At 45.1% G+C, this 18,507-nt stretch overlaps 1 protein-coding gene across 2 annotated transcripts in view; it reads right to left on the bottom strand.

Annotated features, from left to right (window-relative positions):
* The window catches only part of LOC134410573 (solute carrier family 2, facilitated glucose transporter member 11-like), a 36,683-nt gene extending 18,599 nt beyond the window's left edge, over positions 1-18,084 (bottom strand). Inside the window, exons 1-5 of one of the 2 annotated variants that reach the window (XM_063143908.1) lie at positions 17,928-18,084; positions 17,291-17,420; positions 16,740-16,888; positions 5,783-5,970; positions 4,942-5,052 (exon numbers count right to left, since the gene is read on the bottom strand). In XM_063143908.1, the coding sequence (XP_062999978.1) occupies positions 4,942-5,052; positions 5,783-5,970; positions 16,740-16,888; positions 17,291-17,420; positions 17,928-17,985 (636 nt within the window). In that variant the 5' untranslated portion in view covers positions 17,986-18,084. Of the gene's footprint in view, positions 1-4,941; positions 5,053-5,782; positions 5,971-16,739; positions 16,889-17,290; positions 17,528-17,927 lie in introns of those variants that run through there. The other variant, XM_063143907.1, reaches the window with a different exon arrangement.
* Positions 18,085-18,507: the final 423 nt, after the last annotated feature.

Raw genomic sequence — 18,507 nt, 5'->3', positions numbered from 1 at the left:
GAATTGAGCACTTCTGCCTTTTCTTTGTCATCTGTTATCAATTTGCCATCCTCATTAAGCAGTTGAACCACCATTTTTTTCCTTTGTCTTTTACTACTCACGTATCTGAAGAAAGCCTTTTTATTGCTTTTAGCATCCCTCGCTAATCTCAGCTCATTCTCAGCTTTAGCCTTCCTGACGCCATTTCAGCACTTCTGTGCTACCTGTCTGTACGCTTCTTTTGTAGCCTGGCCTTTATTCCACTGCCTATATGTATCCTTTTTTGTTTTCAGGTCATCTCTAAGGTTTTTGTGGAGCCACATTGGTTTCTTCTGTTGTCTTCTATCTTTTTTCCTTGTTGGAATTGTTTGTAATTGTGCCTTTCACATTTCCTTTTTTAAATACTCCCACCCATCTTGCACTCCTTTTCTCATTAGGCTCACTTGCCATGGGACCTTACTTATCATAGTTCTGAGTTTATTAAAATCAGCTTTCCTAAAATCCAGAGTACGTGTATGGCTACACTCAGCTTTTGCTTCCTTTATAATCAAGAATTCAAGTATGACGTGGTCACTTTCCCCCAGAGTTCCTGTAACTGCCACTTTATCCACTAAGTCATCCCTATTGGTCAATATCAAGTCAAGGATTGCCAATCCACTTTCTGTAGGAGAAAGTTATCACCCACACATGTCAGGAATTTCTTGGAAGGGCTGCTTTTGGCAGTATTTGGCCTTAGCTAGGTGAGAGGTTATCCCGGGTTGATACCCGGGATCGCCCCTGTGCGTCCTGATGACACACAGGGGATCCCGGCCTCAGGCAGGGATAACTCTCCCTTGCCCTGGGATAGTGGGCACTACTTTTGGCCCGGTATTTCCCATGGTCTCGGGCTGAGCCTGAGACTGCGAACATGTAGACCGTTCTGCTGCTTTTCCTGGTTAGCGCAATTACTCGTGAGTAGCCAGGAGAAGCCGCAGACAGGGCGCAGTGCTCCTCAGGGGCGCTGCGGCCATCAGGGCTAGGATAGGGGAGTGGAGAAAGCAATTAAATTTTTAAAAAGCCACTTACCTGAGCGCACGAGCGTTCATGCACATTGCCCCTTTAAGAAGAAAAAAAATGGTGGACGTGACGGGGTCCTTTCTTGACCTTGTCAGGCCTGACGTGTAGACTATGTTGAGAGCCCGCAATAGTTGCATCGAAGGATCTCTCCTCCTCACCACCGGATTATCAGGTAGGTCTAGCAAAGGCCTTTGTCTCCCAACAGATATCAGGGTAATTGAAGTCCCCCATCACTACTACATCTGACTTCCTTAAAACACTGGCAATTTGTTTCTCAAAAGTTTCATCCTCGTCTTCTCCTTGATTGGGTGGTCGGTAGCACTCTGATTATCATGTTCTTTTTATTCCTTGCCCCATTTATTTTAATCCAGATGCTCTCGATGGGGCTCCCGGGCTCATCCGCCTATATTTCTGTGCAGGGATAGGCATTTTTAACACATGGTACAACTCCACCTCTCTTTCTATTTCTTCTGTTCTTTTTGAACAAGTTATATTCTTCAATTGCTATATTCCAGTCATGGGAGTCATCCCACCAAGTTTCAATTATACCTATCAAGTCGTATTTGCCTTCATGTATTAGGAGTTCAAGTTGGTTCTGTTTGTTTCCCATACTCTAGGCATTAGTATATAGCCATCGAAGACCATGTGCTTTATAGTCTGGCTTTGTTCCTACATTGTTGCGGACACTATTTTTGGGCACTATTGGAGCTGTTCTCTGTACTGTGGTGCATGGGCCTTCATCCATTGTTGCCTCTCAGTTTACGTCTCCCGCCCTCATAAGATGCAGTTTAAAGCCCTCCTGATCAAGTTCTTCACGCTGTGGCCAAACACATTCTTTCCAGCCCTTGTGAGGTGCAACCCATCCCTTGCCAGCAGTCCATGTTCCAAGTAGCATAGCCCGTGGTCCCAGAATCAAAAACTCTCACGTCGGCACCACCTTCGTAGCCAGTCGTTCATCCGGAGTATTTTTCTTTCCCTTTCTAATCCTCTTCCAAGAACTGTGAGGATGGATGAGAAAACTACTTGGGCCCCAATGTTCTTAAGTTTCCTTCCTAGTTTCAAAGTCTGAAATGATTTCTTCGTAGCTCTGCTTGGTGATATCATTTGTTCCCACAAGGATGAGAAAAAATGGTATGTGTCAGTGGGCTTTATGAGCTTTGGCAGCCCTTTAGTCACATCTCTAATCTGTGCTCCAGGGAGACTGCATACCTGGCGAGTCCATGGGTCTTCACGACATACTTGGGTTTCAATCCCACGCAGCAGGGGGTCTCCCACAGTGACTACTCTTCTCTTCTTCTTGGTCGACAGATCTTCTGCCTCTTGTTCACTGTTGCATGGTGTCTCCTGTAATTCTTCCTCTGTAGACTGTCCTTCAGTCTCATCCTCCAGAAGCTGAAATCGGTTGCTTAACTCTAATGGTTCCATCGGTGCAGAATGTTTTCTAGTTCTTCTGCTCCTAACTGTCACTCTTTTCCAGGGAGTTTCCTCTTAATTGGTTTCCCTCACCTCTAATGAATAAGACCTTCTGGGTCCAAGGCAGGTTTTTTCAGGAGCAGCTGTACTTAAAGATCTTTGGGACCATCTCTCAAAGAAATGTTGGCTACTTCCTAGACACAGCAATACAGTCTCTCTCTGCTTGATGCAATGAGCTGGATAGGTTGAATGTGCACAGAGCAAACCATACTCTTCCAAGCATCCTGTCCACATCATCACATCTCATCAAGAAGACACCGTGGGCCAGACTTAAATATTATCCCTACTTTCTGGCCTCTCTTCAGCTCTTCTGAGTTATTACTATCCTGCCATAATTGTGGGGTGGGGGAGTATGATGTACCACAAAAAGAGCTTCTAGCTAGAGCAACCAAAAGACGACCCAGGCTGCAGCAGAACCCCATGCACATTATGGACTCTCCAACTATGCACTAAAGCAGAATTGCAGAAGCTTCTGACATCCCGAGCCTCTTGAATATAGGACAATGGCAGCTCAAGTTTTCTTGGCAAGGTCTGCTTCTGTCTTCTGCCAGAAGATCACATGAAGGCAGGAGGGTACTGGGGCATACCACACAGAAAGAGAAGGCAGCAATATGCTGCTCCATCCAGGCCTATGACTACCCTCCCTCCAACAGAAGGGGTGCCAGGGAGGAAGAGCTCCATCACACTCAACACAGCTCACATCTCCCCATTTGAAACCATTAAAGCAAAGGGCATCTAGTCCACCCCCCTACTCAATGCAGGGTGCAGCTACAGTATCCTTGACAGATTGATATCTTGACTACTTAAATATCTTCAGCTAAAGGGGTGGCATGATAGAGGTGTTCAAAATTATGCATGGTGTGGAGAATGTGGATAGGGAGACATTTTTCTCCCTCTCTCAAAATTCTAGAACCCAGGGTCATCTTCTCCATTTAGCCTGGAGAAGAGAAGATTGAGGGGAGACATGATAGCAGTCTTCAAATACTTAAAAGGTTGTCACGCAGAGGAGGGCCAGGATCTCTTCTCGATCCTCCCAGAGTGCAGGACAAGGAATAACGGGCTCAAATTAAAGGAAGCCAGATTCTGGCTGGACATCAGGAAAAACTTCCTGACTATTAGAGCAGTGCGACGGTGGAATCAGCTACCTAGGGAGGTTGTGGGCTCTCCCACACTAGAGGCATTCAAGAGGCAGCTGGACAACCATCTGTCAGGGATGCTTTAGGGTGGATTCCTGCATTGAGCAGGGGGTTGGACTAGATGGCCTTGTAGGCCCCTTCCAACTCTGCTATTCTATGATTCTATGATTCTATGATCCCATGAAGCTGATTGGTGGGAGATCCAGGACAAATAAGAGGACGGACTTCTTCACAAAGCGCTTAATTAAATTATGGAATTTACTACCACTAGATGTAGTGATGGCCACCAATTTGGATGTCTTTAAAAGGGGGTGGTGGATAAATTCCTGGAGGCGAAGGCTTTCAATGGCTACTAGCCCTGATGGAAGTGTGCTATCTCCAGTATTCGAGGCAGTAAGCCTGTGTGCACCAGTTGTTGGGGAAAATGAGTGGGATGAGTGGGAGGGTGCTGTTGTACCATGTTCTACTTTGTTGGACTCTGGTCAACAGCTGGTTGGCCAATGTGTGAACAGAATGCTGGACTAGATGGACCCTCTGTCTGATCCAGCATGGCACTTCTTATGTTCAGGGCAGTAAGGTTGGTGAGTAGATGAGAAAAGGCATTTTCTATAACGGCCAATACCTTTTAGGAAGGTCCTAAATACCTACTTGTTTGTTTGTGGGTGTTTATTGTTCTTTTATAAGTTTGTCATTTTTATGAAATTGTATCAGTCTGTTTTACTGTTGTAGGCTGCCTTGGGAGGGCCGCTTAGAAATATTTAAAATAAATATGATTGCTTTCATTTTCTTAGCTGCTGTATCACATTTCTGGTTCATATTCAGCTTGTGAATATGAAGACACCTTGTGAAGACACCTTGGTCCTTTTCACACATTTTATTTTATATTTAAATGCAAGACATTGCATTTATCTTTGTTGAATCTCTTCTAGTAAGATTCAACCCAGTGTTCCAGCCTGTTGAGATCCTTTTGAATCTTGATTCTGGCTTCTATGATGTTAGCAATCCCTCCCTGCTTTGTGTCATCTGCAAATGTCCTCAGCCAGGACATTTACACAAATGCTGAATAGCACAGGGCCTAGGACACAACCGCCCTGTGGAAAGCCCCTTGAGGTCTCCCTCCAGGAAACATTATGAGCCCTCGCTGAGTACGGGTGCTCAACCCGCAGTGGATCCACCTAGCACCAGTAGCATACCACCCACATTTTACCATCTTGTCTACAAAGATACTGTGGGCGTTCTTGGTTGTTTTCTAGAGGATAGCCATAGATCATGCCCATGGGTCAGATAATATGCTCACACAAGTCACGGACGTGATCAGTTCGCAGCTCCCTGTACCAATAATGCTGTACTGGATTTTGTCATATGGAATCCCAGCCTTTTGGAAAATGTAGGAAGCGTAGAAGTACATCTGGAAATATAAAGGGACAACAATAATGAACACAGGGCTCTGGCTTCCAGGTTTTCTACATGGATCCCTGAGTTTTTATCACTTGCCACCTGCAAGGAAGGCTTTGCAGAGAGCTTCAGGCAATGCTCAGCAGTCATCAGGATGACATCATCTGGGGAGAGGAGGTTAAGAAGGATGTCCCTCCCCATGCATTATTGTGTTTAAGTAAGGCCTAATCTACACCAAGCAGTATATAGCACTATGAAAGCAGTATGAAAGTGGTATAAAAGGCAGGAGCCACACTAAGCACGATATAGCAGTATGAAAGTGGTATGTGGTATGTGTCAATGGGCCCCAACAATTGTCAGTGCACTTCAATACCTCTATAAAGCAGAAGTGTGGCTCCAGCCTTTTATATAACACTTTCATACCACCTTCATAATGCAATATCCTGCTTGGATTAGGCCTAAGTTTGTCCTTCCCCAAAGGGGTGAAAATCAACTTCTAGGCCTATCCTGCTCCTACACAATTCTCAGATTATTTTGGAAAGGTGTTCTGGGACAAGAGTGGCTAAGTCCCTGGGAGCTCAGATCAGCTCTGGCTCATGGTAAAATCACAAGGCCTTGATCACACTCTGGATTGTCTCTTTTAGAGTCTGATGCTTCTACGTGGCTTCCTAATGCCTTTTACCGGCCCATTGTGTCACAGCAGCTCATCTGGCCGCTGCCTCCTCCTCCTCCTCCTCACTTACCGAGTCATTGCCACACAGTTGCATGGCACTGCTGAGCACAACAACGGTGATCAGCTGCCCTCTCACTGCTGGGTTCTGGAAGAGCTCCCACGGCGCCTTGGCCTCCATGCCTTGGCAGGCCAACTGTTCAGCCAGCAACTCTTTCATCTCGCAGCTTAAGTCATCATTACCCCGGAGTTGTCGTAAAGCTGTAAGAAACAAAACAGACAGCTTTATGGCTACTTCTACAGGAACAATGGCCAGAGTGTTCCATTTGGCGGGAGATTTTGCATGCTGACATATAAATCCGTGGATTGATCAAATTCCCATTGATATCTAAAGTTTTAGAATAATAGAATAGTAGAGTTGGAAGGGGCCTACAAGGCCATCGAGTCCAACCCCCTGCTCAATGCAGGAATCCACCTCAAAGCATACCTGACAGATGGTCCAGCTGCCTCTTGAATTCTTTTAGTGTGGGAGAGCCCACAACCTTCCTAGGTAACTGGTTCCATTGTCGTACTGCTCTAACAGTCAGGAAGTTTTTCCAGATGTCCAGCCGGAATCTGGCTTCCTGTAACTTGAGCCTATTATTCCGTGTCTTGCACTCTGGGATGATCAAGAAGAGATCCTGGCTCTCTTCTGTGTGACAACCTTTCAAGTATTTGAAGAGTGCTATCATGTCTCCCCTCAATCTTCTCTTCTCCAAGCTAAACATGCCCAGTTCTTTCAGTCTCTCTTCATAGGGTTTTGTTTCCAGACCACTGATCATCCTTGTTGCCCTCCTTTGAACATGCTCCAGCTTGTCTGCATCCTTCTTAAAGTGTGGTGCCCAGAACTGGACGCAATACTCAAGATGAGGCCTAACCAGGGCCGAATAGAGAAAAACCAGTACCTCACGTGATTTGGAAGCTATACTTCTATTAATGCAGCCCAAAATAGCATTTGCTTTTTTTTGCAGCCATATCACACTGTTGGCTCATATTCACCTTGTGATCTACAACAATTCCAAGATCCTTCTCGTTTGTAGTATTGCTGAGTTAAGTATCCCCCATCTTGTAACTGTGCATTTGGTTTCTACTTCCTAGATGTAGAACTTGGCATTTATCCCTCTTTCCTTAAAAAATACATTATGCAAATTTAATTCTATATTGCTTGTACTTTTTTCCTCCATCCAATCTAAATCACCTACACCTAAAATTGCTTCAACAATATGTCTTAACCTATTTGCTACATAATAAGAACTAATGTTTGGGAGTCCCAATCCTCCCTTTCTTTGGCTTAAATACCATTTACTTTTATTAATCCTAGATTTCTTCTCTGCATTACAATAATTATTTATAATATTCTGCCAACTTTTTAACTCTATATCTGAAATTCTTATTGGTAGCATCCTAAAAACAAAATTAATCTTAGGTAAAATCTTCATCTTTATTAATGCTATTCTTCCAAACCATGAAAGGTTCAATCTTTTATATTTTTAAAATTTTTCTAATATCTCTTTTTTCAAACCACTTAAATTCTCATTTTCTAAATCTTCTAATTTTTTAGTAATCCTAATTCCCAAATATCTAATTTTTTCTTTAATTTTCAATTCTGTAACATTCCCTTCCCACTCCTTTTCTTCCTTTTTAGTATAGTTAAATAACATCAATTCCAATTTTGCCCAATTTATTCTTAACCCAGTAACTTCTTTGAATTCTTTCAACTGCTGTTTAATTCTTTCCATCTTACCTATAGGATCTTTAATGGTTATCAAAGTATCATCTGCAAACATCTTCAATTTTATTTTATTACTACTACTTATCCCCTCTATCTCCCCATCATTTATTACATTTGCCAATAATTCCGTAACCAACACAAACAGGACAGGCGAGAGTGGGCAGCCTTGTCTTGTCCCTCTGGCTAGTTGTATCTTATCCGTGACTCCATCATTTACTACCACTACGCCTGTATTTTGGGAGTATAACTGCTCTATTACAGCTTTAAATTTATTTCCAAATTCCATTTTATTTAGAACCATCTTTAATGCTTGCCAACTCACACAATCAAAAGCCTTAAAACTGTCCAATGCTAAGATACCCACTTTAATCTTTGACTTTTTTATCCCCTGAATTACCTTCAAAACTCTACCCACTAAAGTGTGCATCTGTCTTCCAGCTATAAAACCACATTGGTCTTCCCCTACATACTTAGCTATAAATTTATTTAATCTTTTAGCCAAAATAGTTGAAAAAATTTTTGCATCTTGATTTATTAATGAAATCGGTCTATATGAGTAAAGGAGAGTCAAATCCTTATCTGGCTTCGGAATTAAAATTATTATCGAATGCTCCCATGAATCTGGAATCCTCTCCCCCTCCAATATAGCGTTATATAATTTCAATAACTTTGGCACTAATAATGGTTTAAAAATTTTATACAGCTCTGGTGCTAGACCATCTGCCCCAGGTGCTTTCCCCACTTTCAGCTGGTCTATAACCTCCTCTATTTCACTTTGTAATATAATTTTATCCATTACTTCCTTATGCTCTTTTTCTAATCCCTTCTTCAAATATTTGTCCACATACACTTCCATCCTCTTCTTTTGGGTATCTTTTTCCTTATATAGATCTTCAAAAAATTCCTGAATTTTTTTTATTTTATCCTTCATCATATGACAATAATTGCCTTGCTTATTTTTTACTGATCCTAGTACAACCAGAGATATGTCGGTATACCATCGGAAGATAGGACCCCCAGGTCGGAAGATGGTCAAAATGCTACTGGGGAGGAACAGAGGATAAATTCAACTAGCCCCAGACGTGATGACGCAGCTAGCTCAAAGCCGAAAGGACGGCTAGCGGCCGACGGTGCTGGTGGTGAACGATGAATACGATGTTCTAAAGGTCAACACACCATAGGAACCTGGAATGTAAGATCTATGAGCCAGGGCAAATTGGACGTGGTTATTGGCGAGATGTCAAGATTAAATATAGATATATTGGATGCCAGCGAACTGAAATGGACCGGAATGGGCCACTTCACATCAGATCAGCACCAGATCTACTACTGTGGACAAGAGGATCACAGAAGAAACGGAGTAGCCTTCATAATTAACAATAAAGTGGCTAAAGCAGTGCTTGGATACAATCCAAAAAACGATAGAATGATCTCAATTCGAATTCAGGGTAAGCCATTTAACATCACAGTGATCCAAATATATGCCCCAACCACAGATGCTGAAGAAGCAGAAGTAGATCAGTTCTATGAGGATCTGCAGCACCTACTGGATAATACACCAAAAAGAGATGTTATTTTCGTTACAGGAGACTGGAATGCTAAGGTGGGCAGTCAAATGACATCTGGAATTACAGGTAAGCATGGTCTAGGGGAACAAAATGAAGCGGGACATAGGCTGATAGAATTCTGCCAGGACAACTCACTGTGCATAACAAACACTCTCTTCCAACAACCAAAAAGACAGCTTTATACATGGACTTCACCAGATGGCCGACACCAAAATCAGATTGACTACATCCTTTGCAGCCAAAGGTGGCGGACATCTATACAGACAGTAAAAACAAGACCTGGAGCTGACTGTAGTTCAGATCACGAACTTCTTATTGCACAATTTAGAATCAAACTAAAGAGAATAGGATCAGTTAGATATGAGCTCACTAATATTCCTAATGAATATGCAGTGGAAGTGAAGAACAGATTTAAGGGACTAGATTTAGTAGATAGGGTCCCAGAAGAACTATGGACAGAAGTTCGCAACATTGTCCAAGAGGTGGCAACAGAAAACGTCCCAAAGAAAAAGAAAACCAAGAAGGCAAGATGGCTGTCTGCTGAGACACTGGAAGTAGCCCAAGAAAGAAGGAAAGCAAAAGGCAACAGTGATATGGGGAGATATGCCCAATTAAATGCAAAATTCTAGAGGTTAGCCAGAAGAGATAAGGAATTATTTTTAAACAAGCAATGTGCGGAAGTGGAAGAAGACAATAGAATAGGAAGGACAAGAGACCTCTTCCAGAAAATTAGAAACATCAGAGGTAAATTCCAGGCAAAAATGGGTATGATCAAAAACAAAGATGGCAAGGACCTAACAGAAACAGAAGAGATCAAGAAAAGGTGGCAAGAATATACGGAAGATCTGTATAGGAAGGATAAAAATATCGGGGATAGCTCAGACGGTGTGGTCAGTGAGTTAGAGCCAGACATCCTGAAGAGTGAGGTCGAATGGGCCTTAAGAAGCATTGCTAATAACATGGCAGCAGGAGACGACGGTATCCCAGCTGAACTGTTTAAAATATTGCAAGATGATGCTGTCAAGGTGATGCTTGAATGTTGCTTACCCCAACCTCTTCCCTCCTACCTTCCCCCCTCCCCACCCACCCCTCTGTTCCCCCCCCCACATCCCCGTGAGTCTAGTACTCCAGCCATCTACTTTAAAGGGGGGGGAGGTAGTGCTGCGCCTGGCCGGCAAAGTTTCTATGTTTAACATTTCTATCTGCAATTATCTCAAAATATGATTAACAATCCTATACACCCCAGATGTCCCAGCCTCATTCCTCCCCCATCCATTCCAGTCCCACTTGCTTCCCCATACAGACCCAGCCTCTTCAGCAACTCTTTACCTTGATCCAGTGAGGTTACTCTGTGTTCCCCCCTCCATGTGTAAATCTTAGAAAAACAGGATAACCCCACGAATATGTGATTTTGTTCTTCATTAGTATTTCAGTTATTGGTTTAATACTACGTCTCCAATTTAATGTGTGTTGAGAAAGATCATTATAAATTTGCACTGCTTTGCCTTTATACTGCAACTGGGCCATAGATCTCAATTCTTTCATAACTTGCTCTTTTTTATAATAATTACCAAATTTCACCAAAATGTCTCTAGTCCCTTTGTAGTTTTGCCCCCCCACACAGTGAACTCGATCTATATCCGATCCATCTATTTGTAGGTCAGGCTTCAGCTCTTTGAACCAATTCAGGATGATTTCTCTTAGATCTTCTCCTTGTGTTTGCTTTAGCTGTTTTATTCGAATCGATGATCGACAAGATTGATCCTCCAAGGCTATCAGTCTTAATTCATAATCATTAAATCGAATATTTGTTGATTTTTCAAGAGCCTCTTGCTTCTTCTGGTTCAAATCAGCTTTTGTCTCAAGATCCTTAATGGCTTTTGAATTTTCTGCCGTCTTATCCGCAAGCACACGCATCTGCTGCCTAAAAATATCCATTTGCTGGTCCATTTTTAAAAAAATGACTTTATTGTTCTCTGCAATTGCAGCCTTACTCTCCACTAAAGAGGGTGGCTGACTGCCAGTTGGATTTCCCCCTTCAGCCATGTTTTTTTTCTTTTTTTGGCTCTGTATCTAAGAAAACTGGGCCTGTATCTTCGTCCTCCTGCTCTCCTTCAGAGACTGGAATATCCAAATGGGGAAGATTATGGTTACTTGGTTTCTGTAGGAGAAAGTTATCACCCACACATGTCAGGAATTTCTTGGAAGGGACGCTTTTGGCAGTATTTGTCTCCCAACAGATATCAGGGTAATTGAAGTCCCCCATCACTACTACATCACACTTCCTTGAAACACTGGCAATTTGCTTCTCAAAAGTTTCGTCCTCGTCTTCTCCTTGATTGGGTGGTCGGTAGTAGACTCCGATTATCATGTTCTTTTTATTCCTTGCCCCATTTATTTTAATCCAGACGCTCTCGAAGGGGCTCCCAGTCTGATCCACCTGTATTTCTGTGTAGGGATAGGTATTTTTAACATATAGTGCAACTCCACCTCACTTTTTATTTCTCCTGTTCTTTTTGAACAAGTTATTGAACAAGTTTTTGAACAAGTTATTTTGAACAAGTTGAGTCATCCCACCAAGTTTCATTTATACCTATCAAGTCGTATTTGCCTTCATGTAATAAGAGTTCAAGTTCATTCTGTTTGTTTCCCATGCTCTGGGCATTAGTATATAGACATCTAAGACCATGTGTTTTATAGTCTGGCTTTGTTCCTACATAGTTGCGGACACTATTTTGGGGCACTATTGGAGCTGTTCTCTGTACTGTGGTGCATTGGCCTTCATCCATTGCTGCCTTGAAGTTTACGTCTCCGTAAGATTCAGTTTAAAGCCCTCCTGATCAAGTTCTTCATGCTGTGGCCGAACACATTCTTTCCAGCCCTTGTGAGGTGCAACCCATCCCTTGCCAGCAGTCCATGTTCCAAGTAGCGTAGACCATGGTCCCAGAATCCAAAACTCTCATGACGGCACCACCTTCGTAGCCAGTCGTTCATCCAGAGTATTTTTCTTTCCCTTTCTAATCCTCTTCCAAGAACCGGGAGGATGGATGAGAAAACTACCTGGGCCCCAAAGTTCTTCAGTTTCCTTCCCAAAGCTTCAAAGTCTGAAATGATTTCTTCGTAGCTCTGCTTGGCAACATCATTTGTTCCCACATGGATGAGAAGAAAGGGGTAGTGTCCGTGGGCTTTATGAGCTTTGGTAACCCTTCAGTCACATCTCTAATCTGTGCTCCAGGAAGACAGCACACCTGGCGAGTCCATGGGTCTTCACGACATACTTGGGTTTCAATCCCACGCAGCAGGGAGTCTCCCACAAAGACTACTCTTCTCTTCTTCTTGGTTGACCTACCTACTGCCTCTTGTTCACTGTTGCACAGTGTCTCCTGTACTTCTTCCTCTGCAAACTGTCCTTCAGTCTCATCCTCCAGAAGCTGAAAGCGGTTGCTTAACTCTAATGGTTCCACCGGTGCAGAATGCCTTCTAGTTCTTCTGCTCCTAACGGTCACTCTTTTCCAGGGAGTTTCCTCTTCATTGGCTTTCCTCCCCTCAGCATACTCCACTTCTGCTTCAGCTGGCTGTTGCTCTTCAATCCCATGTGCTTCTTGTTGCTGTTGCAGTTCCACCATTCGGTCTAAGAACTCCTCGTCTTCTCTTATTCTTTGGAGGGTGGACACTCACCGCTCAAGTCCTCTCACTTTTTCTTCCAAAAGTGCCACCAGCTTGCACTTGTTGCAGGTATACGCCATGTTGAGCTCAGGCAGAAACACGAACATTGCACACCCTTTGCAGGTCACCACCTCTAGGGACTCCTTTCCATCCATATTGTCTATTTCTGCTTTGTTTTTTCCTTTCTGATTATAGTGGAATTGCCTTTGCTTTGTCCTCTCCTCTCTGAAGGTACACAACTATATGAGTATGTCTTAAGGGAAAATAAGATTTTTTTGCTTGTTTTTGTGTGTGTGTATGTGGTTTTGTGGGTTTTTTTTCTTTTTATATTTTTCTTTATTTCCCCCCCTCTTTTTTTCTTAATGTAGAACTTGGCATTTATCCCTACTAAATTTCATTCTGTTGTTTTCAGCCCAGCTCACTCTCACTGTTTCCTGTTAGCTCACTCTCTGTTCGCGCTCTCTCTGGGAACTGGCTTACTTTTCTAGCTTCTACTTGAGCTGGGCCAGCTGCTCTTCCCTGCTTCTGCTCAGCTCCAAGTCAGGAAGCAGAATTGCTTCCTGACTTGGAGAATTAATAGGCAGAATTAATAGGCTGGACAATGGCTAGAGTGCAGGTGGCGTAGGTCTTGGAGCATGTACAATCGAAGATTAGCAAAGACTCTTCGTTGTGCCTATTATGCGGCAGTGAGGGTAGCAAAAAAAACCTTATTATGCCTTCTCAATTTCATCTTCAAAATGCCGCCCAGCAGAACTATTCTGAGTGGTGAAGAGCCTGTTGGGAAGAGGCTCAGTTTTAGAGAAACCAGAATTGGAACCCTTGGTCATCTGCTGTAATAAATGAGCTATGCACTTCAAGGAGAAAGTTGCTCATATTCACTCAGAACTTGATGCTACAGTTTTCGCAGAGCCTGGGGAGGTGTACAGTGCCCTTTCTGGTCATGTTTCCCGGGATCAGTTCCAGTTGTTACAGCCTGATTATATGAACAAGTCGCTTGAATCAGTCTGTCCCACCACATGTAAGCTTGACCCTTGCCCATCTTGGCTAATTTGATCTAGCAGAGGTGGATTGATTGGGTAGGTCCAGAGGGTGGTAAATGCCTCCCTCTGTCAGGGAGTGGTGCCTGCTGCCTTGAAAGAGTTACAGAGTCTTATTTATTTATTTAGAATATTTATATACTGCTCCCCATTGAAAAATTATCAGGTCTGTCTGGGAAGCCATCCCGCAGCAAAGCTCCTAGTTGCCAGGAGTAACAGGCAGAGATAAGCAGTCCTAGCAGCAGAGAGGCAGCATCAAAGTAAAAAAACAACGTCCAAAGTCACAGTCTGAAGTACGGTCCAAAGGTCCAGCCATGATAAAGTCCAAGGTCTCGAATACAGGATACACAGCGTGGATAGCAAAACCAGCAACTTCATGAGGGTTGTTGCCAACATCAGGAACCTTCTCTTCAGGGCCGGTGCCAGACTATTTTGCGCCCTAGGCAGGCGTGCTGTACTGAAGCCCCCCCCCCCCCGCGCCTGCTCCTGGCTCAGAAGCCAGGATGCTGGGGTTGGGGGGCAGGGCAGCAGCTTCAGAATGGTGCGCCAGGGCACGCTGTACTGAAGCCGCCCCCCGCCCCCGCTCCTGGCTTGGAAGCCAGGACGCTGGGGTTGGGGGGGGCAGCAGCTTCAGAATGGTGCACCCAGGCGAGCTGTACTGAGGCCGCCCCCGCGCCCGCTCCTGGCCTCAAAGCCAGGATGCTGGGGTTGGGGGCGGCCAAGGTGGCGGCTTTGGAACAGCGCGCCCAGAAGCCGCTCTAGGAGAACAGCTTCCGGGTGTGCCATTCAACGCCCTCCTTTCCTTGGTGCTCTTGGCCGCTACCTGTGCTGCCTCTATGGCAGCGCCGGCCCTGCTTCTGTTCTTCCTTTTTATTATTATTATTATTATTATTTATTTATTTATATAGCTGGGCCCACCCATCTCCAGCTGTAGCTCATTACTGAACCTTCCGTCTCAGCCAGCTATTTAAGGTCAGCATTCACAGTGTTTCATTTCTGCAGTCGCAGACTTCTTCTTACTGGCTGGACCTGCTCTGCATGCCTTAATCTCCTTCTTTCCCGAGGGCTGGGTGGATGACTTACTTCCAGCTAAAAATCTGCTTCAATGGAGACAGGAGGTGGAGGAGTATGGCCTTTATGGAGGTCTTCCGAGTGGCCTGGGGACTGCGGCGGCGGCGTGGGCCATCCGTGAGGCGCCTCAGCTTCTCTCTCAGAACCACGCTGCTTTCTGCAGGCCCGGGAGCAGGGCGCGCTGTGCGGCCTTGTCCGCCGCCTCCTCCGGCTGCTGCTCTCTCGCCTGCCTGCCTCTCTCCGGGGCCCGGCGGGGGAGGCGGGGAAGCGAGGCGAGGCGAGGGGGCCGGGCTGAGCCGCTTGTCGTAGGCCGCTGCGGCGTCTGTGGCGGCGCAGCCCCCTTGTTGCCTGCCTGGCTTTGTGGCGGCCTCCTCCTCCTCCTCATTGTCTCCCTCCTCGTCAGCCGGGCTGGGCCTTGGAGCTCTCCGGCGGGCGGGATCGGAGCCCAGCCCCGGCGCGGCTGCGACATGTCCGGCAAGATTGAGAAAGCAGGTGGGTGGACGCTGTGGGGGAAAGGCCGCTGGGCCAGGGAAGGGGGCAGAGGGAGGCCTCCTCCTCCTCCTCCTCAGTGGGGCTTTACTTGGGGGTCGGGGAGGGAGAAGTGTGGAGCCTGGCGGGCGGTTGGAGAAGGGGGTGCAAAATGGTGGGGGAGCCCCCCCATTCCTCCCCACAGGCTTTGCTCTTCATCCCATTCATCAGCCCCACATTCAAAGAAGGGCCTCCCGGTACAGCCTGGCTCCCGCCCCATAGGAGAGTAAGCAATTTTCTTCTTTTAAAGAGAGCCCCATTGAACTTAGAGGAGGGCTCCTCCTGCCCCATGGAATACTGCTGCCCTGTCCCGTATAGATCTATCTATCTTTGTACCATATTTCTTCGATTCTAAGACACCATCGATTCTAAGACGCAGTCCATTTTTAGAGATGTTAATTTAGGGAAAAAAGTGCGTCTTAGAATCGAAGAAATACGGTATATAAATCCTTATACAGCTTGGGACCACAACACCTGACAGAGCACCAATATGAAGCTACGTGTACACTACCTCTGTGGTTCTCCTCAGAGCGCCTCCTCCAAGGGAAGTTTAGAGGATAACAGCAAGAGATAGGGCCTTTTCAGTGGTAACTCCCAACTGTGAAGCCTGCCTTGTTGCCAACACTGTCATCTTTTCAGTGCTAGGTCAAGCTTTTCATCTACTTAGGAAGCCTATGATGGTTTTTCTAGGCCTTATAATGGTCCATCTTGCCCAGTACTGTTGACGCTGAATGGCAGCAGCAGCTCTCCAGGGTTTCAGGCAGGATTTTTTCTGGTCTATCTGGAGATGCTGTCTGGGATTGAACCTGAGATCTTCTGCATGCAAAGCAGGTGCTCCACGTCTACCACTGAGCTATGTCCCCTGTGCATCCATTGTTTTTCATTACGGTCCATATCGATGTTTTAGTTATTTTACTATGTTTTGGTATTTTTAATGGACATTGGTTTTAGCATAAGTTTAATGATTCTGTTGTAAATCACTTTGGGTCTTCTTCTGTTTTTTAAGAGAAAGCTGACTAAGAAATTCAATAAATAAAATATAAATAAATCTCCTTTCTGCTATGGGAGAAATCATCATTCACATTCATCATTTGCAGCAAAGAAGTATTATAACCCCATAAGAGTGTGGCCTGCAGCACACAACGTAGTGATGTGGAGTAGCATACATTCTGTACACAGATACACAATCAGCCCTGTTGTTATTATTCTTGTAGGCTGGGGGCCGTTTTGGATAAGATGATGTCAAACTTGAACCCAGAGCCTTTAGATGCTTCTAGGCAAGTCAGTGCAAGCAACAAGAACATTAAAGCAGTTCTGATCCAGCTTTAATTCTACAGTCAAGCAATATTATTCACTGAGAAGGATATTGAGATGGCAGTGCATACTCACCAGAGATGCAGGCTTCCTGATCTCCTTGATCAATCAATAAGTACCGGGGGCTTTCCGGTGCCCAGGGCAGAAGCATGAGCTGGAGCAGACCAGGCACTATATTGCTCGCCAAAAGAAGAGGCCAGTTCTCCTCCGCTCCTAATATTTCTCTGCATTAAAATCCAGAATTGCCTGAGCAAATAGCAGTAAGTTGCAGTGAAAGTTTCAAGCAGATTTATTTTAAATAAGTAACAGCTGCCTTTCTAAAGCCCAGGCATTCGGGCAGCTGGGGTTATGGCACAGCCAGGCCCGTACTTGCCCTGTGCAGGTGCAAAGTGGATCTTGCCATGTGCCCCTCCACCTTTACACACTAGCTGGGCTTGGGCCATGGTGGTTCCAGGCAGGCCATATGTCTCCATGGTGCATAAGGCTCTCTGGGCAGAAATTCCAGAGTTGTATTTTTCTCTAGGAGCAGGGCCTTCACCCAGAGGATTTTAAGGGTGGGGGGTGCAGTGTGTGTGTGTGTGGGCAACTTCAGAAGCTTTTTCAATGAGGCTCCCTTTCACTCTTACCTCAGTCCAACAACCTGCCCCAGCACCAGCCCAAGGGCTGTGAAGGATGCGGAAGTTAGTGTGATGGCACCACGGAGCTTCTTGGGAGCGCTTTCCCCGAGGTACATGGGCTGAACATTCATGCCCACTCCTGGGCAGAAAAGACAAACAAAGGATACAGCCCTCTGCCTCATAAATGTCTCTCTGCTGCAGCCTACAGCCATCCTTTCTCTCTCAAACTACAGAACTGTTGTGAAAAATCAGTTTTTCAAAATTTTGCATTTGCCTAATCAAAGCCGCTTTCTCAATGTTCTCATCTTTGCTCAAACACATGCGTGTAAGGATTGTCACGCCGAGCCAGGCTATCCATGCCACCAGCTAGCCTACAGCTGTCGTCAGCTCAATTTTGCTCCAGGAAGCGCCCGTACCCCCTGCCTGCTCTTTCTCCCTGGCATCAAGAGGCTGTGTCTGCTGCCTCTGCACATATTATAATGGGAACAGTTGGCTAATGCACCTGCCTTTGTCAAAAGAGTTCCTTTTGCAAATACGGAATTTTACACACCAAATTGTTCTCATTATTATGTTAAAACACTCTTTAGGCTAAAATGAAATGTTGCACTGCTCCCCCAACGCCATTTTTTAAAACTTTTTTACTTACCAGAATTTATTCCTGCAAAAAATCTGCTCAGCAAGATCATTTCAAAGGATTTTGCCATCCGGCTGAACCCCACCAACAATGCAGCAAGAACCACAAAGATGTTGTTCAGCAGCAAAGATTTCTTCCTTCAGAAAAAGAAAGAAGGAGAAAATACTCAAAGGCCAGCTCAGACACACTGACGACAAGTGTGGCAAACATGCACTCCTCCTCCCATTGCCTTCTGCCTTTGCCACAGCAGATGCTCTCTGTCAACAAGAATGGCTCTGCTCCATCTATTGCCAAGGCCACCGGTGAACACACATTGCAAGAACACTGCAAGATCACATGGAGCAGAATGCACAAGACCTGGAGATAGTGTTCCAGCCCAAAGCTTTCATTGGATCAGTTGAGAGAGCATGGTCACAATCACCACATCATTTCCCCCAAAGGTGAAGTTTCCATTGCCAATTGCAGAAGACCTGCCAAAAACAAAATGCTGGGAAATGTGGAATGGAAAAGTGCCAGGTGGGAGGGAGCTGCCTTTCCCCTTCGCTCCTTTGTTCTCCAGGACTTATGACTTCCTCTGTGTTTCTCTTGTCCC

This window comes from Elgaria multicarinata, chromosome 18, assembly GCF_023053635.1.
Source record: "Elgaria multicarinata webbii isolate HBS135686 ecotype San Diego chromosome 18, rElgMul1.1.pri, whole genome shotgun sequence".
Lineage (NCBI taxonomy): Eukaryota > Metazoa > Chordata > Lepidosauria > Squamata > Anguidae > Elgaria > Elgaria multicarinata.
This window is presented reverse-complemented; position numbering and strand designations above follow the sequence as displayed.